A 23,033-nucleotide genomic window follows, 5' to 3' on the forward strand; every position below is an offset into this window, starting at 1 on the left:
TGAATATGATTCATAGACAATAATAAATCAGCGAAATCAAACGAGTAGATATTATTGTAATATAAATTTGAATATTTAAATAAAACTTATATTCTATAAACTCTAATTCTTTGGATCTAATACAAATGAAAAACATCTACTATATAGTTGGATAAATAGATATAATTGGATCCAAATAACATTACTCATAAATTTATTCTAACGGTACAAATTAATCTCAACATTAAATTTTTGAACAAACAAATGGATAAAATCATAATAGACACAAATTTATTACTTCACATTGATATGAAAAATGAAATGACATCTAAGAAACTGATTAAAATGAATTGAAAACAACACAACAAAATAGATGAAATTAAAATGACAAGATAAGTAGTGTATCTCTAGCCACTTCCACCAAGAACACTCTTAAGCTTCTTCACAAGAACAGGATCAAGAAAAGTAGTCTTAGTAATCAAAGGAGTTGAGAAATTACTAGCAAAAAGTGCAAAATCAAGGATTTGAAGTCCAGGACTAGCACTACTAAAGATAGCAAAAGCAACAGCATCTCTCTTACCAGCAGTAGCTTGAAAATGCAACAAACCTTGTGGAAAAACCATAATCTCACCTTTCTTCAATGTTTTTATATAAACAGTGTTAGCTGATGAAACAAAACCAGCAGTGATGTGACCTTGTTTCACTATGAGAAGTTCACTAGCACCTGGATGAGTGTGTAAAGGGATAACACCAGCTGGACCAAGGTCTAGTCTTGCAGCTGAGAGACCAAGACCATTGAGAGCTGGAAATTGTGCAACAAATGCTGGTGTCACTGCTGCATTTATGATGTTTGTTGTGTTTCCTGCTTCAATTAGGCCTGAGTATGCAAAGTCATCTGATGTTACTGTTGTTGCTGCTTTGCAAGGGTATCCTGCTGGTGTGTCTGAGGCTTTTATGTCTGCTACACAGAAATCTTGGACTGATGCATTTGAAGTTGTTGTTATGAGGAGAGATATGAGGAGGATTATGTGAATCATTTTTATGATCAATATGTTTGCTTTTGATTTTTGAATGAGAATGTGATGCATAATAGTGGTGTTATATATAAGAGTTTTTGTTGCAAGTTGTAGGGTTGGTTATATTCTCATCGAGCAAAAAATGACAAATGAATAATCAGAGTGTTTTATATGGGACTTATTGTCCGATCAAGATCGAACAATTAAGAAATTAAATTTAAAATTTTTAATTTTTATAAACCTAAAAATATATTTTATTTTAGACTATATGATTTTGATCAAATTATCCCCGATATGCTGACTGCGCATAATTGGATGTAGTCGACTCCACGGAATCTATATCTATATAAAAAGTTGTTTTCATAATTAATAAATCATTTGGTCAGTAAAAGGAGACACTTGTTTGTTATTGGGATTTTGGGTCTTGAGATTGGAAAGGCTAAAAGGATAGGAAATATATTTAAATTGGACAAAATGCTAATTAATCAAAGTTAGTTTGAGTTTAGTATGACTCATTTCTGAATTTTTTAGGATTAATATTGTAATTTGGACCATAGTTTTTAATCATAGTTTTGTATTTTATAATCTCAACCCCTAAGCCTTGTATCATTAGATACTTGACACAATTAGCTCAACTCCGTAATGGATCATTAATGTCATGTGTGCATTTATTTATTTACTTTATAGAAACGCGTTTGATGTTCTAAAACTACAATTAAGATTTTAAATTACAGTCATAATCGCATTATAATTATAATTCTTGATAGGCCAATGCAACTGCAAGACACAAAAATACCGGGATTAAGATTTTAAATTGCGGTCACAATCAAATTCTAATTCTTGATAGGGGGTGCAGCTGCAAGACATAAAAACTATTGATAACACAATCCAACGGATGAGGACCTGTTCTCAATATCCTGACCAAAAGAAAACCCTTGATGTATATTGAAATTGAAAAGTCAATGCTAGTAGTAATTATAATATATATCATCAATCTACATCATTTTGAAGATAACAATCCACAAAAATGGCATGTCAAACATAAAATTAATTTACAAAAACAGTTTACAGACAAACAATTATTTTCCTTAATTTCAAAGAACCTTGTAATGTTTTCGTATTAGTAAATCAAACGAATAACAATGACAAAAAAACGAAAGAAAAATAATTAAGCCTTATGGTGTAACTGCGTCTCTCAACCATCCGATTTAGATCGACATCAGAGATTACTTCGTGCAGTAAAATTGACTATGTGATATAGACTATCCGATCTGAAATCAACAGACGAGATACACTACAGTGTGAATCTGTATGTATTTGAAGTGTATGAATGGCAACCTTAACTAGGTGTGGTCCAACATCACGTGGGAAGAAAAAAGACACACAAAGAGACATATATTAGACAGCTAAAACATTGCTGTTTGTATCAATATGAACCATGGAAATGTATGGACAAGAGGAAATTTCTTCCTGCTAAGATTTCTTATCACTTATCAGCATCACCCGGTATAGAATAACTCATTGCATTAAGAGCACAAAAGTTTATAGCTAGCATATATAACTACTTGTTTGTCTATAGTGTTAGTTTTTGGAATGTACTTTGCAACTAGAAGAGGTTTTACTTGGAATATTCCAATTATTAGTTTTTAAAGAAACAATGAAAAATATTGAAGATAATTAGTATTGGACATGGAAACAATAATATCTCAGAAATGTGTTGTGAAGTTTAAGATTCACTGTTGTTCAATTTAACTCTGTCCTTAACAGAACAATATTTTTTTTTTTTGGGATTTCTTTAGATATTTATTGGATAATGACTAGGCAAAATATCTATGGTGCCAAAAATAAATGAGGATTCTAACATATAATGTTGTAACACATAATAGTGAGTCCCTACTCAGTACCTCTCCTATACATGTGGCCTAAAACAAAACAATTACCATTCTATTTTAATCTTGATTGTAACCACTCTCAACTACAGTTGGCAAAATGGACAGATCCAATTGGGTCGACCTAAAAAGCTTCAATAAAATATAGGTCTTGAAGACTACAAAATTTAGTCCAAATTAAGTGAAATTTTTCTTAAGAAATAAATCATCAAATTTGTTTTTCAATTTATAGCTAACTATAAAATAGGTTATTGAGATTATGAATATTTTTAAAAAAATTTAATTTGTCAAACATTACTCATATATATAGATATTTCTGTCAAACATATACAGTTAAATTATTAAGTTGGTATATATATTTAACTATTTATTGTCGATTAGGTGTTATATTTAACAAATTACTTCTAATTTAGTCCATAATATTACTATCGAATTTGCAATTTGATTTCCGTATTTATCTACTTACTATCAAAATGATTAATACGTGTAATGTTTGATATAGTTAAAAATATTTTTAAAATATCTATAATATCGTAACCTATTTGAGAATGATCTACAAATACAATAACTAATTTGATAATTTGATCAATAGTTAAAAGATGGTCTTTTTGACTCGATACTTCACATTGAATAATAATAGTAATAATAATAATAATAATAATAATAATAATAATAATAATAATAATAATAATAATAATAATAATAATACATTTATTTTGAAACGGATTAAAAATATTGATTCTTAAAATTATAAGTGTCACTCCAATTAGTTTGAACATTGCAAATTATTAAACACGTCTTTGAAAATGTAAAATGTCACCCAACATAGTTTATACATTAATCGAATATGTAGTTTATTCAAGTTAATTTTACATTAATTGTAATTGGGAATAAATTTATCTATGTAATCTTGTTATCTCAAACAAATTTAATAATTGTAATTGTACATAGAATTGTTATTGAGAAATTTGTTCATAAAATATCAAAATTTCATAAACAACTAAATCATTTTTATGATAACATTAAAGTGATATCAACCTGGAGCACTGCATATTCAATTAGATAGTCTGCCATAACATAGTGGTAACAATAAAAGTTTACATATAAATTATTTTAAGTAATCGTTTAATATTTTTATCATTTTTTTCTTCAAAAAACAAGGGAATGTGTATGTGTAGTGAATCCTACATTGTAAGTTTTTAATTAGTCACTCTCCACCTATACATTTCACTCTTAATACATTTAAAAATAATATTTTATCATTTTTATTATATAAAAAAAAGTTGATATTTTTAACTAGTTACTCAAACCTTTGAAACTTTAACAAAAATTATTAGAGAATTTTAAAATCTATAAAACTTTTGTTGATTATAAAATTTTCGAAATACAAAATAAGTTTACTTTCGAAAGTTTGATTTAATTTGTAATTTTTGAAATATAATTTATTGTATTTATAAAATATTTTTGAAGCTTTCGTCTATAACAAAAGTTTCGAAATGCAAAGTTTCGAAACATTCAAATTTTTAAAAAAATGTATTTTTTCTGAAAGTTTCGTAATTTTAAATTAGAATTTCCTATTTTGGAAATTTTGTATTTGTTGACACTTTAGATTTTTTTTTGAAAAATTGAAAATTAGGTCTTTAATGTTTCAAACTAATCAAAAAAATTTGAAAGTTTTGAATTAACTTAAAAAATTTTAAAACTATATTTAACAAAAATTTCGGAACTTTCAAACATTCAAAACATAATTTTTCAGAAGTGTTGAAAGCCAAATTTTTGAAACATAATTTTAAATCGAAATTTCAAAAAAAGTTAAAAATTTAGAATTTTATTCAAAAATTTTTAAATGCAAATTTTGTTTCAAAATAATGATATTAATTTTTTGAAATTTCCTATTTCAAAAAATTCTTATTCTATTTCGAAAATATTTAAACTTCTGAAATTTTCTTTTTTGAAAATTTTCAAATTTAAATTTTTTATTTTAATATATAATAAAAAGAATAAAATAATCTTTTTCAAGTATATTGAAGGAATGAGAGGTACAGATGAAGATAACAAATAAAAATCTCATGCATCGTTTAACTTTGGGCCTTGTTATTTTCCTTGGTGGCCCGTTTGCATTTTGTTGTTTGGGTTTGTCGGGATTGCCGTCTTTAATTTGTGAATCCACATTTAAATTTTTTCCCTCTATATCCACATAGTTATACATCTACCCCGCATTTTAATAATGATTCAATTTTATCTACAAAAAGAAATAAATAAAAAACTTTAAATTTTTGTTTTTTAATACAGTTTTCTGTTCTAAAAAATTTAAAATAAGTTTTATGAAATTCAAAGTTTGAATATTCTAAAATATTTATATTCCAACAAATATTCGTAAGTTCAATAAAACACATTATATTCTAAAAAATTATAACACAAACTTCAATTTTTCATAAAACATATTCATATTTTAAAAAATATATAAAAAAAATTATAATATATAAAATTCAAATTTTTTAAAACACATTTGTCTTCTTAAAATTTATTTTAGTATGAATATAAAATATGGAATCAATCGTAAAATGTTCCTATATATTCACTTGACTAAAATAATTTGTATTCAAGCTTAGACACGCAAACTTACTCACTTCTGGATCAATCTACAATCAGTACATGACATTTGGAAAAAGTTTATCCTATACCACCTAATTATACTCATACACCTATGTTTTAATAGAAATTCAGCTTTATCATTATGTTTCAAAACAATTAATTTTAAATTTTTCAGAACACAAAACACTTTTTAAAAATAAAAATAAAAAACAAAAAAAAAAATTTGTCAAATAGTGTGTATTGAGACAAACTTATTTTATATTTTTTGGTTGAAAAATATGTTCCAAAAAAATTTAAAAACTGAGTTTTCTTTAATAATAAAATTAAAATATTAAAATATTAAAATTCTAAATTTTAAACTTATTTTATCTTTTAGACCATATTTGTGTTTTTGATATACATTAGTGTTCTAGAAAATCTAAAATTTAGGTTTATCGAAACACAATTGAATCTGAATTTTTTTTTTTTAAATTTTTTGGTAAAAAATAATAAAATAAATAATTTGTATAAAATGTTAAAATATAAGTAAAATTTTCGACATTCTAATATGGATAAGTTTTAGAGAAAATTTTTAAAATAAAAAGAATTATATCTAGTGTAAGGGTAAATTGTTTTAACTAATAAAATATATTTTTTTAGTAAACTATTAAAAAATAAATAAATAAAAAATAAATAGTAAAAAAAATCAAAAGATGTTGATATTTACTATTTTCCTCCAAATATCAACAAATTAAAAGCGAGCGATTCACGACAACACTAAGAAGGACACCAAAAAAGTTCTAAGCCCACCGTATGCAAGGCTAATGCGGCGAAACTTATTTTCTGCTGCATCACTTCCTTATTATAACTTGTAAGAGAAAAAAAAAATATCAACTCTTTTTTCTTTTGTTATAAGTAATTTTTATTAACTTTTTTATTTTTATTTTATCATTTTTATAATATTTTTATTTAATTTTTGTAACACTTTTTTATACATTAGTTGAATAATTCGAGAAAGTTTACAGATAATCATATTATAAGTAAACGGTGGTATATATATATATATATAGATATATATATATATGTATATTATTAAATCAAATAAATGTATACTTTACTTGATTTCTTCAATAAATATACAATTAGTTAAATTTCCTTATACCAAAATCACGTAAGAAATTTGACATTTATATCATATTATTACTTTCTTTTAAATTAGTTGAACAAATAGAAACTTTATAAACAACGTCAATAAATTCATGACTTTGCAGAAATTTAAGCAGTAGACGCAATATATATCTCTTTATTGTAATTATGATATATTATAATATTTAAATTTATTAAAATATATTTTATAAACACGTTCTAAAATATCTATTTTTTTAGTCAAAACATAGATTAAAAGTGATTAGGAGAAAACGAAGATTAAATTAATTAATTAATTAAAAATATATTTAAAAACTAAAATAATCAATAAATAACACATTTAAATTTATTTTTATAATTTTAATATATTTAAAGATTATTATAACAACACTCTCATATTTATTTTTTAAATATAAAATATAATAGAGGAACACTCTATAATATAAATTTTTCTCTTTATCAAGTAATTTATTTTTAATATATTAAATACTAAAAATATTTATTTTTCAAAATTAAGTGGAGGCAATTGTCTGACATTTAGTTATAAATAGGTTTGGATTCTATGATAATGTTAGCATTCGTGTGTGACTTGTTAGTTTACATCAATTAGAAATTACATGAATATGAAAAATATATAATAGAGGTGATTTGTTTAATGCAATGATCCACCATATTCTTCTTATCAATAATAACACATCTTCAACCAAAATTTAAAATATTGAGTATATGAATTTTTCCATTAATATGTAGTACAAGTCTCACATTCGATGAAGAAGTGTATGTTGAGCATAAACATATAAATAAGGGAGTTCATATAACAAATACCTTAAGATTTGGGTAAAAATGTGTTGTCCAAAATACTTATATGGTTAGTCTAGCCAATATGATGATCTATTGAGTTCTCTTAGTAATCCGACATTCATGTTTCTTAGTAGTCTAGGTGATCCTTGTATCAAAAGTGTTTTTGACGATATAGTCACAAGGCGCAATGAGTTAATTTGTTAATGTGTTGCAAGTATAATGATATAAGAGACTTACACTTAAGAGAAAGTTGTTAAACTTTAAGTGTGAATGTTTAATCTCACATCGATTACAAATGAACTCAATAGAAAATATATAAAAATAATAATAATTTATATACTTGATGTCTTAATATTTTGAGTGGAATAAATATTTGCAGCAGACTCTATAGTACACATTTTCTATAATATTTAAATATTAGGATTTTGAATGAATATATAATATTCAAATATCTTAATAATCCAAATCTTTTAAATTGTGTTGTCTCGCTGTGTCACTAGATTCCTACCCATAATGTATTATCCCCGACTTGGCCATGAATATTTATGCAAGAGAAATTTCATAGTATATGCGTTAATTTGGCATAAACTCCTATATTTGATCTTTAAATGTATAATTAAATATACTTTTTTTTAAATAAAAAAATTATCATTTAAAAAATTATAATAACTAAATAGTATATTAAATATTGAATTTAATTTTTCACAATAAAATATAAAAAATTAATATAATATTTATAAACAATAAAATAATATTTTCTAAAATATAAAAATTGATAAATAACTATTTGATTTATAAAAATAATTATCAATTTATTAATTAAGAGTGTAAATATATCAAAACACTTTAATTTTTAAATATCTTGTAGAAGTTTCCATTTTGTAATAATTGATATACACTGTTGAAAGTATTTTAGAGAGCAGTTGTTTTATTTATCAACTTGGATTTTTTCAATACTACTTTTTTTTTGTCTCTCTTTGATTATTGTTATTAATGGTTACTATTGTGACTGTTTGCATTAAAATTTGTCACATCTACAATGAATACATATTTATGTCACCTAAGTGGATTGGTTGGGTAAATAAATAACAATTCACAATGATAAATTACACCACTAATTTCATTATCAAGCAAGTGGATCTATTAAGCGACAAATACATCATTCAAATATTTATAATTTAAATGTGTCTTATAAATAGAACTTAATTTCACTATAAATAGTACTATTTTTGAAGATAATAATATAATATTATATTATTATTTTTTTTCTTTTTTATTTTTTATTATTATCTCTATGCTTCTATATTTTATCTTTTTTTTAAAACGCGAAAATTGTAAATAATTTTAAGAATATTATATCCTTTATCACACAATAATTATTATATGTTAAAATAATATTATCTCAAAAAATAATGATATATGTTTTCAAATATTAATATAGTTTTGATTTATTTTTTAATATAAAATAAATTAAAAGTATTGAATATAGATTATCCTGCTTAATGTTAACAATGAGAAATAGAAAACTTCTTCTTTCGTTTTACGTTAAGGTTTTGACACATGTATTATAAAATATAATTAAAAGCAAGAGAAAAATTATCTTATTAAATTACTCATGTTTAACTATCGATAAATTTTTTACTATTATTAATATAAAATACAAAAATATTTTAAAAATTATGCATATAATAGTTATTGGAGAATAATATAAAAAATAATAATTAAATTTAAATTAAAAATAACATTTATTTTAAAATAATTTATTTTACTAAAAGAAACTTATTATGAGACAGAAGAAATATTAAAGATAAAAAATTAAAAGATATATAATATTTGTTCTGAGTTGAAGACTCTATCATCACTCAAAACTTAAAAACTTTAGGCACAGATTCTCACACTTTATTATTAATCTAAGCACAATACTTGAAAAGATTAAAACATGAATGTTACACCTCTCTTCAGTGCTTAGAAAAACACCAATTCTACAACATCAAACAATGCATAAAAAAGCATCAATTCATCAATAACCAAACAATAAGACACCCAACACTAAATAACATGGGCAATCACTGCATAAATCACTTATAAATCTTAAAACTCCATGATGGCATGATATCCATAGTTGTTGATTATTTCCTTGTTAATTGATTTTAATTTGTAGTTTTTTTTTTCAATGTGAGTTTTAGTTTTCAATTTATATAGTTAAAACTCTTCTTTTCTTTTTTTAATTGTTTCTTTGAAACCCTTTGTTTTTTGCCCAAACCACCCTATCGCTTTCCATGTTTTTTTTATCAATTTATATTAATTGAGTTTTAATTAAAATTAACCGTATGTATGTTTAAAAACCGGTGAATTTAGAGAAACTATAATATATTTTTATAATTTTAACAAAAAGTTATATTTTTAATTTCAAATAAAATTACAGTGACATAATAATTTTGCCAAATTTATTGTCATTTTAAACATAAACTTATTAAAAATATGCAAGTTTTTCATCTTAAAAAAAAAACGGCATGATAAGCAAAAGAAAAATGTATTGTCTAAAACCAATTTAAGAATAATAATAATAATAATAATAATAATAATAATAATAATAATAATAAATCAATGGTAAAAGAAATTATATTATTATACAACAAGAAGTAGGGAAGTGCTGCTGAATAGTCTGATGATTCCAGTCAAAGAAAAAACAAAAGGAGCCAGGTGATCTCTTTAAGCCTGCAATGCAACAGCAAAGGAGTCAGCAAGAAAAATACATACATTCACAAAACACAAAAAAAGGAAATAGAAGAAAATGTTATTTTGGAAATTTTTGTGTTAATGAATGAAAAAGGATCAGTTAGGTGAAATTAATAAAATAAAATAAAAAGGAAGAGAGAGAGCATGTGTTTTGAGACAGAGGAAACAGAGTGTGTGAACAGTTTTAACCCTCAGAGTGCACTTTCCTGACACTTTCTGTCCAAAAAGACAAGTGCATTCAATTGCAAAAAAACAACAATAACAACAAGCATTTGAACATTTTTTTTCTCTATACCTGATAATCTTTTACTTCCACTGTGCCAACCAGCTTCAGTGAACTTCAAAAGTTACATGATGAAATGATAAATAAATAATGTTTATAACTCTGAACACTGTGTGAGTGTGAGGAATCAAAAATAAATAAATAAATAAATAAATAGTATTTTCTATTTGTTGCTGCCATATTGATATTTGTTGAGATTGAAAATTTGTCGCGTGTCTTGTACTTTCATGATTAGTTACCACAAATTTGGAGTTTGTGAAGCTTGAAATGCTAAAATCAACATTAACTCAATCATGATGGGATTCCTAGTATTTATATAGTGGAATAGTCTGCAAATCATAATTTATAATTTAACTGAATAAAAAGTTAACTTTTGTTTTTCATATGATTTTAACATTAAGATTGATGTTAAAACTTAAACCTAAGAGTGTTTAAACATAACAAGTTATAAGAAAAAAAATACTTAATCACATGCTATTAAAAAATTTAAAACATATTAAAGAAAAAAGAAATCACTATTACACTTCATTACATCAAATTAAAACTAAAAACAAAACCCACAAGAAAGATAATCTAAAATTTAAAAATAGTTAAATTAAAAGAATTAAAATACATCATCTTATAGCAGGAATATCTACACAACTATTTGATTTATGATAATTAGAACTTTTAAAATAGTGTTAGTCTAAATTGAGTCGTAAAAATGTTATGAGTATTTTATCCTACACCTTCACACTTAAATCTGTCACCCCCTCAATCGATATAAAAATACAATTTTGTCCTTCTTCAAAGCCTTTAATTTACTTTACCATTCATTTTTTCACTTCTATTACGAAACTTTAAAGAATTCACCATAACTTTTGAATATTTCTAAAATTTTGAAATAAAGAAAGTAAGTGCTCTCAAACTTTTCATACCTTTGAAATAAATTTTTCAAATTTTCGAAACTTTTGAAATAGAAATTTTCCATAGTTAGAAACTTCCAAAATTTTCCAAAAAATATTTTCAATCTAGGAGATGGAGCTGTCCACGATACTCGACAATTGAGAGGTTACATGATCCTATTACAGGTATATGATTTATATTAAGTTGTGTCATTTATTTATTTATTAAGTTGTGTTGTATATGGTGTTATTAATGGTACAATGCTAGATTTACGATCACTTCCCTAACATTTGTAAGTGGAGAGATAGATGAGCGGTTCCTGCTCATCTTCCAAGAGCATGTAGGTGGACTGCAAAACATGTTGTTGAAGGTAGATTGATGACATATCGTCGGAGCCTATATTCTGTAGCGACTTATCCTAGAGAGGTCACTGCAGACTACTATGCATGGTACATGGTTGATGCACCTTCGAGTCCACCTATTGCTACTGCACATGGTCCATCATCTTATGTGATTCATTGTCGGCACGAGATCGTAGAGCATCTGAGCTTGTACGTAGGGCCATAGATTTGGTAGCTCCATTTAGTGAAGTTCATGACATATTAAGTGAGTTAGGCCACATGTTCCCGAACGACGATTAGTGGTTGTGTTATGTATGATTGTTTTATGTATGATAAATGTTGAACATGAATTTCTATTTTAATATTTTGTGTTATTTATGAATTTTTATTTTGAGTTAATCCACATTTATTTTGAGTTAGTCTGGATGTTCAACTTTATCTTGTTACCAAAAACGTAAATGATAAATGATAAAATGTTCAAACATATATCCTCATCTTCATTTAATGAAATACAAGATCATTTGATAAATGATATATCAATGTGTTCTCAATGCTTCATACGTCCTGCATAAGCTATTTCCCATGTCTTTGCACACTCACTACAAAAGTCTCTCCATTTTTGTGAGGTAGGTGGCAAAGAACAATCAGACTTCAATTTGATATGAACAAGAAAATATTAAACATTAATTTATTAAACAATACTACCAATAATAAATTTTACTTGTACACAGTGATTTTCATCGACGAATCCAATTGCTAGTAAAGAGATAAAAGAAGACTCATTTGATGGTGCTTTATTTAGCGGAAAGAATGTCATATTTAGATGACGAGACAACGACACCAATATGACATTATATCGTGTTGTTATCACGTAACCCTAGTTTGATATAGTCATCCACATATCTTTTTCTTGAGCACTCAATCCTGAAATTTTCAATGAGTTCCGCACTTATTCAATATGGTCATCGAAAACATTAGAATAAATGTCTTGATGTAGATTGATCTCTTTATCCAATTATGTTCAAACTAAAGGCCGAGATTCTTCAATCCAACTTAACAATGTTGCAACTACGCGAAACCCACAATTTCCATCAGGCACAACATCTATTATGTCCTAAATATACTAATGTATAAAAATAGGAAAATGCATCTTATACGGTTGCCTTGCAGAACACTGTGATGGTTGATTTGTAGAACGTTGAGATGGTTGCCTTGTAGAATATTATGCTAATTGATTTGCAGAACATTGAGATGGTTGCTTTGTAGATTCTTGAGAGACATCAATATACTCCTAATATGAAGGATCAAGAGGAGTATCAAATTCCTTTTTATTTTTACTAGCTCCATTGGTTTTCACCTTATCAGGTGGTGCAAGTATTGATGTTGTATGTGGAAATACAAGTTCACACACATTTTTCCTGAATATTCTTTGACCAACAATATATTGTTTCTTCATGTACACTTTCATTGTTTCCACTTCTTCTGAAAAGTCATATTCTGATAAAGAGTCTTCATCCATCAATTCATGGTCAATGCTTAAATTTTTCTAAAAAACATGAATGCTATCTAAAGGGATAACATTACCAGATATCTGCATCTTTGCCAACTCACAAGCATATGGTAACCTATGAGTTGTTCTGATTGAGCAACCACATTTTATTTTGTCTGTACGTACAATCTTCACCTTCTTTAATTGTTTGTCAATTTTTAAAAAAACATTTCCTTGATACACAGTGATGTAGACATTGAAAAAATGGTGAATTATACCCATACTTAATATCGAGGAGGGTTTTCTAAAAAGACGGTTTAATGATACATACTTGGTTATTCAACATCATATTCACATAATCTCAACTTTTACAGAAGTCACCAAAACTAGTTTGCAGCATGCTTTTCAATCTCCAATGAGCAGACTCAACTCTACAAATAAATTAAATAAAACAAATTAAAATAAATCACATAAATTAGTAAATCATATTTTCTAAAATAAAACAAATCATAATTTAAAAATACATGTTAAATATTGTGTTCCCCAAATGTATAACCCTATTGGGTCAAGCTTTGAAAAAATCTTTTTTTTTGTAAGGTGTCAACCATGAATCTTTCACATAATCAACAAAAATAAGGATAATATCGGCACACACTAGCTCAAAGTATTGCAAGTGATGATCATACTCCTCCACACTAGTCGAATATATAATTTTTTTCTCCATAAATTCATTACTTCATCTTGTCTATCCTTTTTCACGTATTGTTTGCATCTTGCCCCAACATTTTTTTGAATATGAAAATGAAATAGCAAATGAATTGAAGTAGGAAACACAACACTAATAACATTCATCATGACAAGATCTCTATCGGTCACAATAACTTTAGAAATTAAATTCTTAGAGACAAACAATTGTCTTACCTTTTCAAATGTCCAAATGAAGTTATCTTGTCACTCTTGTTCCAGGTAAGCAAACCCAACCGTAAATGTCAAACTAGTAGATGTGACACCGACAATTTCAAGTAACGGTAACCAATATCTATTTGTTTTGTATGTGTTATCACATATCAAAACAAAATGAAACGTGTTTAATAGTTTTATACAATCAGAATGCGTACAAAATATATCTCTTAGAACATCTGAATTCTCCCGTATTCTTGTCCAATGCACATAATTTTCTTATTATATTAACTTCAACAGATGTTGCATATCTGTTTATGAACCTCTCAACGATGATCGATAAGTACTCATTGCTTTATATATATTTGACTGAGAATTGTGAGATTATCTTTATTGCTCTCTTTCAAAGCATTCAAAATGAATCTTCGTGCAAGCTTATACTTTGTCATGTCATTGGCGAATTTCCTCTCTTCTTCGTTTAAACGCCCCAAATATAAATAACCAGTTATAGTATCCAGTAAATCATGATTGTGTGTTCCACAACGAACACTAATTTTCCATTTTTCACTGGTACTTAACGGTATACATCTGAGAGTAAACGAACAATTTTCCTTGTCAGAACAAGTTACTGTTGATTTTGATTTTGATTTATATCTTTCACCTATTTCGCATCTCAAAATTAATTTATCTTTTATTCTCCTCCTTCTGGTTGTTTTATCTGATCGAATGGTAATATTTAAAATTTCATTTTGCCTTCCAATATTTTTTGTCCATTCAAATACAGCTTATCGAGAGAGAAATACCTACAAAAATGTTTCAAATAAAACCTCAAATATATATATATATATATATATCTATAATAAAAATTTGATCGGTGGTGAATTATCAGTAATAATACCTAATCGGTGGTGAATCTTTTTGTAGAATCTATAATCGTTCTTGAAGCAGGAACCTCAACTTTACTCATACCCAATTTCAAAAAGAGTAATAAATTTAATTAATAATAATGTTATAAATCTATTTTTTTAAATAAAATTTTAATTATTATTAAAATAATTATGTGCATTTCAAAATTTTTTATAAATTGAAACTTTCGAAAGTTTCAAATTTTTTGAAATTTTTGAAATTGTATTACTTTGAAAATTTAAAAGTTTCGAAGATTTCAAATTCATAAAAAATGAAAACTTAAAAAGACGTTGGTCTGTATGTAAACTTAAAAAAATTAAAGACGTTGTTTAGCTAAAGTTTTAAAATTTTATAGTTTACATATATTAAATTATTAATTTGGTTTAAGTAAACGAATATAATTTCAATTTGATTGATATTTATTGTAAAAAAATTTACACATGCATTCGATTAAATAATTAAAAGAGTAAATAAACTAAAAAAGTGAAATGGGTTAGGTTGATCCATTAGCCCACATAGCTCCTAGTGCTCGGACCTATCTTAAAAATTTGCAATTCAGTTACAATCGGAGTAGTCTTGAGATGCTTTAATTATGCAACAGACATGTAGAGCAAGAGCGGATTAGGTCAGACCTACCTATTTGGCAGCTCTAATGAAAACATGAGCAATAAAAACATGTTAATTCAAAGCACATAGTAAGTCGAGGATCTCAGTCAATAATTGTAAACCCACTATGAATTAAATTTGAGAAAGATTAACAAGTATCTTTATGACACTTGTTAAGCATCTAAATATAGAAATCTTACATTGAAAAATGTATTAAAAATTGTGTATTCAATTTTGATAATGTCAAATTTTATTTTTCTCCAATGTTAAATTTCTATTTTTAAATTTTTAACAAATAAATGCCTTAAAAACACTTGTTAACATTACTTATTAAACTTACTACTACAGATAATTCACTTTAATTTTAAGATACGAGATAACCATAAATCAAACTGGTTTAAGACCATATAAAAGGTCTTGAAACTCGCAAGCGACCCTTGTAGAGGTCTACAATTAAAGTGAAGCTAAGTGTAGTTAATCTTCTTAATCTCATAAAACGATCAGTGTACTCTTGATGGTATTTATATTACTCATGAGTATAGAAAAATAAAATTTAAATTTTCTAAAGAAAATTATTAAAATATGATATGCAAAAACATCATTATAGTGAAAGTGATCCAACTAAGCTGATATCATAAACATTAATAAACATTTACGGCACACAAAAATGTCATTAATAATAATAATAATAATAATAATAATAATAATAATAATAATAATAATAATAATAATAATAATAATAATAATAATAGCACGCAGGACATAAAACCTGACTCATATGAAGGTAACAAAATCTATAAGACAGTAAATCAAATATTTTTTTAATTTTTTTTCTTTCAAAAATAAAGTTTGGAAGGGAATCCAATCAAGCAAAAGAGAGATAAATACATTATGTAAATAGTAACATTAATGATGGCAGTTTATTTTACTGAACATTAATGAAAATAGTTAAAATTTGTTTATAATGTAAGTGAAAAATATGGATTCTTTTTTGTTTATAATTGGGATTGGGTACATCACTTCTAACTTTAGTCTAAGTCCTTGAAATGTAGGAGGGTTAAAACTCAGGAGAGAAAAGCGTACTTGTTGCCCACGTAATTTTATCTCATTTGAGATATTAATACATAAAGAGATACTTGATTTTTATAAATATAAATTAAATTTGGTGTTCCAATATAACCAACTTAATACTATCAAACTTATATTTGTAATCAATCCAAAAAATTAAAACCTATAAAATATAATCAGGAAATACATTTATAAAATAATATTTAATCTTTGATAACATATAGGATGAAGAATTAATGTCTCATATGGTCTATGTTGAGTTCATAGTTGAAAATTGTTTGAAATTCTAACATCTAGTGATATTTTCAGTAAATAGAAATTCATGATATTACTCGTATTCACGGTTGAATTGAAAATTTAATTGATGTTTGTTCAATAAAAAAAATAAAAGTAAATATTGGTACTTCAAATTAATTTTATATTTATTTTATTGAATCAATAGTATCATATTACTCTTTCGATCATAAAGATATAAAAATTGTGAACTTCTATTTAAAAACCACGACTTTAATTACCATTGAAATTTTAAACCATTTTCGAATATTACCTTAATTAATTATGATAAAATATATCATATATTTTTTAAGAAGAAGAAAAAAATCTCAAACAATGATTTGATAAAAAATGATGATTAATAAATCTTATATTAGAAAAGCCTCCAACAATGATTTAGCCAAAGCCTATTTGTAGTAACCAAACTAAACCTTTAAATTTTTAAAGGAAAATTGAAACACACACTTACTAGTTATTCCTGTGGCCCCCACCCAAAAAAATGATGTATTCATCTTGTGGTTGAAGAAATCATTAACAGCCAAACATGCAAAGGATTATCATGACATGACTGTACTCAATGAAACATAAGAGTCCAAAATTGACTGTAACCCAATTTCTACCGATGAAAGTGAGATGCTTAAGGGTGAGAAAATATAACAAAAGATAAAAATATCCTTCCGTACCTAAAAAAAAAAAGAAGGATTCAGCTTTAGCCATGACCTCCGTATCTATCAATAAGATAATGCCACGCATGCTTAAGCCAAAAAAAGATTATAATTGACACGTACTATACTTTCTTATATTTAAAAGTTACCATACCTAAGATTGCAAAAGAGATTGATACCATCATACATTATATAGTATAAAAATATTCTACCATAGTTTTAAATTGTAATAAGAATATGGTTGTACTACCATTTTGAATGTCATTGTAGACATTACCACTATTACAATCAATATCGTAGTGGTCTATAATTTTAAAAACACATTTTTTAATACGTTTTATAATATTTTTTTAAATAATATTTACCCATATCTCATTAAATTACATAGAATTCACATAATTTAATACTTTTTATGTAGATTTTAATTAATAAAAAATAATATACCAAAATATACATGTTTGAAAGTGGGTTGTTAACTTAATTGTTATATATAATATATATTTAGTTTTTACTAATATTAAATATTATAATTTACTATTTATCTTATAATTTATATATCTTTTATTGTTTCTCTAAAACCTTTGATCAAATATTTATCACTTCAAAATATAGTTAATCCTTTAAAATATATCATCTAAAAAGATGTATTAAATTATAATTTTAAAAGATAATTTTTGCATAAAAAAATAATTTCAAGATTTAAATAACTTTTAATATATTAAAAGACTATAAAGATTTGTAATTTGAATTTTAAAGAATTTTTATCATAAGAATTTATTAATTTGATATATTTTATGGATTTGCATTACTTCAAATGACTAAATGAATTTTAGATAATCATTGAAGATAAATTATTACAACATTGTCTAACACAATATTTTAAATACACATTTTTTATTTGTTAAAATTTTAATTATATTTACAAAATTTAATTTCACATATTTAAAATTAAATTAGTGATCATTATTCTGTCAACTAAACCTTCAATAATACATAAAAATAATATTTTAATTTCTTTTCATTTTGATTATCATTACCATTATATGAAACATTTTCATTACTATAACTCTATTACAGTTTTTAAAGATGTATAAAATAAATTAATAATTTAGTTTTATTAAAATAAAATATTTGTGAGACTTTCATATTTTTGTCAACATCAATGTCACTCAGACTTACTAGATTATTATTATTATTATTATTATTATTATTATTATTATTATTATTATTATTATTATTATTATTATTAGTTTAAATATTGATGTGTTTTTTTCTTTAATTTTAATATATTTTCTATAAAATTTAAAATATAATTTAATCATTTTAGTTATAATATTTTTTAATTATAATAATAATAATAATTTATTATTATTATTATTTATTAATATATCTTATTATTAATATTTTTATTTTTTAAATAATTTAACTAATTTTAATTTATTAAATAATTAATAACAATTAATAAAATAATGAAAAAAAATTCTAATATTTAATACAGATCGTTCCCCTCCAAAAAGCGATTTTTCTATTGAGTTTGAAAAAATTACATTTAATTGATTGCTGGTTTGAAAAACAACTTTTATTTTATATTGAATTTAAAAAATAGAACAGCATAATATTTTTTTAATGTGTGATATTTTAATAATGAAAAAAAAGAATATTTTAAAAAATTCCATAATCCGTTGCTACTTAATGCAATTGAAGTAGCATTGCAATGCAGTTTTTATTGTGATTTACAATCACATAATAACTACATTTAGATACAGTTGCACACAATACTATAACTACAATATTGAATCAACTTATTATAATATAATCCGCAATTGAAAATTATGATAATAACTCTTCAAATCAAAGGTGTATTCTATATTCAAACATGTATCTTGTTAAATGATAAAATGATATTAAAATATGTTGTTGTTGAATACTAAAATGATATTAAAATCTTTTATTATATTTAAATTTTTAAAATATGATAAACATCATATCAATATATTCGATATCCATGTCTATGTCACTATTTGATGAAATAGTTAATATATAATATAATAGCCACTACTATAGCTAAGCAGCTTACACTTGACATAATCTGATGGCACTGTTTTCTAAAAGTGATGTGGATACAGCAAAACCAAAGGTGCATGGACTATTCTAACATGCATTTGAATTTAATTTTTCTTCTTCTTCTTCTTTTATTTTTTTATTTTATACATTTGTTTATGGATTTCTGTAAAGATGTCAGAGACAAGAACAGCAACAAAGGCAGCTGCAGAGAAAAAAACAGAAGCAACAGAGGTGCAGTCATTATAAGATCAGACTCACTCACTCACCCATCCACCACATAGCAAAAATTAGTGAAGAGGTGGCAGAAATTACTCAGAAAACCATCATCAGAACTCTCACACCCATCATTATTATTAATATTTATTTTTATTATTATCCATCCATGCACAGTATTAGAAGAACAAGAATCTACAACCATTGAAAACACAAAAACACAAAACAACATCATAAAAAAACCAGTCTTTTTAACAAAATGATGAGTGCAAGTTCAAGAAACAGGTCCCCTTTCACACCAAATCAATGGCAAGAACTTGAGCAACAAGCACTTGTTTTCAAATACATGGTTACTGGAACACCTATTCCATCAGATCTCATTTTCTCCATTAAAAGAAGCCTAGACACTTCAATTTCTTCAAGAATTTTCCCTCATCACCCAAGTAAGTTTTCTTCTTTTATTTTTCATACCATGTTATTTTTTCTATTAAAAAAACAAACTTTATGTCATTATTATAATAAAAATGTGAACTTTTTGTTGTGAGTGCAGTTGGGTGGGGATGTTTTGAAATGGGGTTTGGCAGAAAAGTAGACCCAGAGCCAGGAAGGTGCAGAAGAACAGATGGAAAGAAATGGAGATGTTCAAAGGAAGCATATCCAGATTCTAAGTACTGTGAAAGACACATGCACAGAGGTAGAAACCGTTCAAGAAAGCCTGTGGAACCTGTTTCTTCTTCTTCAACAACAACAACAACAACAATAACCTCTCAAACTCAAAATCAAAATCAAACAAACACACTTCTACCTTCTTATAATAACAGAAACCTTTCCTTGAACAACAATAATACTAGTGCTTTAACTTCACCTTCTTGTTCTTTTCCTTTTTCTCCATTGTCTTCATCTTCAAATATTGGTATTGACTCACAACCCTTTTCACAATCTTACCAAAACCCCTACTTTTACTCTCAATCAACCTCTTCTAGACCTCTTGATTCTGATTTTCAAACTCAACAAGATTCCACTACTCATCACCTGTTTTTGGACTCTGGATCTTATTCTCATGATGAAAAGGACTATAGGTATGTAGAAAACCAAGAAATTTACTCTCTTCTCTTCTGATCATGGTCTTAAATTGCAATAGCTGTTACACTGTAAAATACAAAAAGAATTGGTTGATGGATCGAAATAACAGTTCTGAAGCAGAGATTTCAAAAATCTATAATAACAGTTCCGAAGCAGAGATTTCAAAAATCTATAATTTTACTGTCGCAAAGCAATTGCAGTTTGCAATTTAAAACCATTAATCTGATCTTAAATTTTTGAAAAAATACGTATATTTCATCTAAATTTATTTATATTTAAAGCCAGACAAAGTCTATGTATAAAAAATACTACTTTTTAAATTTTTTTTTGTTTATGTTGATCGTTGTGTAAGTGTCTTACTTGATTCTTGTTAAAGGAGGCATGTTCAAGGAATAAGAGAGGGTGTGGATGAGAGAGTTTTCTTTCCAGAAACTTCAGGGTCATCTAGAAGCTATCATGATTCATATCAACAACTATCAGTGAATTCCTTTAAGTCTTATTCAACCTCACAGTTTCAGAACATCAATGATAATAACCAAAGACAGCAAGAACAACAACAACAACACTGTTTTGTTTTAGGTACTGATTTCAAATCAACAAGACCAAGCAACAAGGACAAAGAAAGTGAAACAACTCAGAAACCACTTCATCATTTCTTTGGTGAGTGGACACCAAAGAACACAGATTCTTGGCTTGATCTTGCTTCCAACTCTAGAATCCCATCAGGTTAATATTCATCATTCCTTTGTTTTTATTTTAGTATATTTTTATTACATTATGATTTTAAATTGCAGATATGCTACAAATTTTTACATTATAAGAAAATGCAGACAAATGTGGCAGCTACTATTTAAATTGCAACTCTTGTATTGTTGCACAGACTTTAAAATTTATAATATTGCAGCTACAATTGTTATTAAAGGTCGCAATTTAAAACCATAATTAACATTATTTCATGTTATTTAATATTATTATACTCTATCTATCCTTGGCAGATGAGTGAAGTTATTTTGATTATGAGCTGGTGAATACTGCCAGGAGAGAGTTATTGTGTTAAAGATCAATGTTTTGTGTGGCTGGGGTGAATTTTCTTTAAAAAAAGGTGTGATTTTATTGTGTTATGTAGGGGACCACATTAGGATTTGATGTCTTTATCTTTTCTTTTTCTTTGATATTATATTATATTGTTTTATTATATGGATGTTTCTTCCTCTTGAAGAAAAGTTAAAAAAAAAAAAAAAACATGTCTCAGATTTTCACACTTAAGTTGTTTGACTGGAAAGCATATATTAAGTTGTTCTGCAGTCTACTTTTTAATGGGTGGTAGTAGCAATAGCAATCAAAGGACAATTCAAATTATCTCTCTCTCTCTCTCTGATGCTTGTGCTTGTTCTGATACCTGTGTTGTATGATGCTTGTGCTTGTTCTGATACCTGTGTTGTGTTGTGTTGTGTTGCATGGACCCAACTCACACAGAACATGTGCAATTAATATTTTGCATAGTTTTAATAATATTATTATAGGATGCCAAATTGTACTTTGGTGAGTGGTCTACTATCTATTAGTATTTAAAAATTATTGAAACTTTTATGATAGTTGATGATACTATTTAGAAATATAAATCAATTACTCTTGATAATTTGATTGGTGTCGGTTAAGGTATATTTCTGAAAAACACCTACAATTGTTGTTAACATGTGAGATGAATTTTAAACATTATTGGTATATGGTTTATTAGAAAGGTACTTCACTTCCCACACAACAAAATTCTTCATAAGACTATAACATAATAACATTAATAGACTAGAGTAGCTACAAGTTTTTAATCTTTGGATCAACATCTTTATTGTTTCATTTATTCACAACCTAATGGTTTTATATCTTGTATAAAATTTTGCTCAATAATTAATAATACAATGTTTGTGTTTTTTCAAAGTTGTTTCTAACAAATGAAAAAGGGACATAATAGCAGAAGGGTAACATGTGCAAATTGTACTATAGTACTATACTACTATTAAATTAGTTCCTCCCCTGGTGGGGAGATATTTATATTTAAAATTACAATTCTCTCCTGCCCCACCTTTTATATCTGAATTAAATCTTATATCATTTG

General features: G+C 25.8%; 2 protein-coding genes across 3 annotated transcripts; one reads left to right on the forward strand and one right to left on the reverse strand.

Moving 5' to 3' along the window:
- Positions 1–248: 248 nt before the first annotated feature.
- Positions 249–1,134, reverse strand: LOC101507652 (germin-like protein subfamily 3 member 1). The gene has a single exon (XM_004510410.4). The coding sequence runs from the start codon at positions 1,065–1,067 to the stop codon at positions 387–389; it is 681 nt and encodes a 226-aa protein (XP_004510467.3). The 5' UTR covers positions 1,068–1,134; the 3' UTR covers positions 249–386.
- Positions 1,135–19,777: 18,643 nt separating this feature from the next.
- LOC101507142 (growth-regulating factor 5-like) lies at positions 19,778–22,287 on the forward strand. Of its 2 annotated transcripts, none has more exons than XM_027336447.2 (4): positions 19,778–20,280; positions 20,388–20,916; positions 21,300–21,646; positions 21,916–22,287. In XM_027336447.2, the coding sequence occupies exons 1-4, from the start codon at positions 20,097–20,099 to the stop codon at positions 21,921–21,923; spliced, it is 1,068 nt and encodes a 355-aa protein (XP_027192248.1). In that variant the 5' UTR covers positions 19,778–20,096; the 3' UTR covers positions 21,924–22,287. The 2 variants fall into 2 exon arrangements, with proteins under 2 accessions (XP_027192248.1, XP_012574046.1); XM_012718592.3 differs by having other exon boundaries at positions 19,781–20,280; positions 21,297–21,646.
- Positions 22,288–23,033: the final 746 nt, after the last annotated feature.

The sequence above is a fragment of the Cicer arietinum genome, chromosome 7 (genome assembly GCF_000331145.2).
Source record: "Cicer arietinum cultivar CDC Frontier isolate Library 1 chromosome 7, Cicar.CDCFrontier_v2.0, whole genome shotgun sequence".
Lineage (NCBI taxonomy): Eukaryota > Viridiplantae > Streptophyta > Magnoliopsida > Fabales > Fabaceae > Cicer > Cicer arietinum.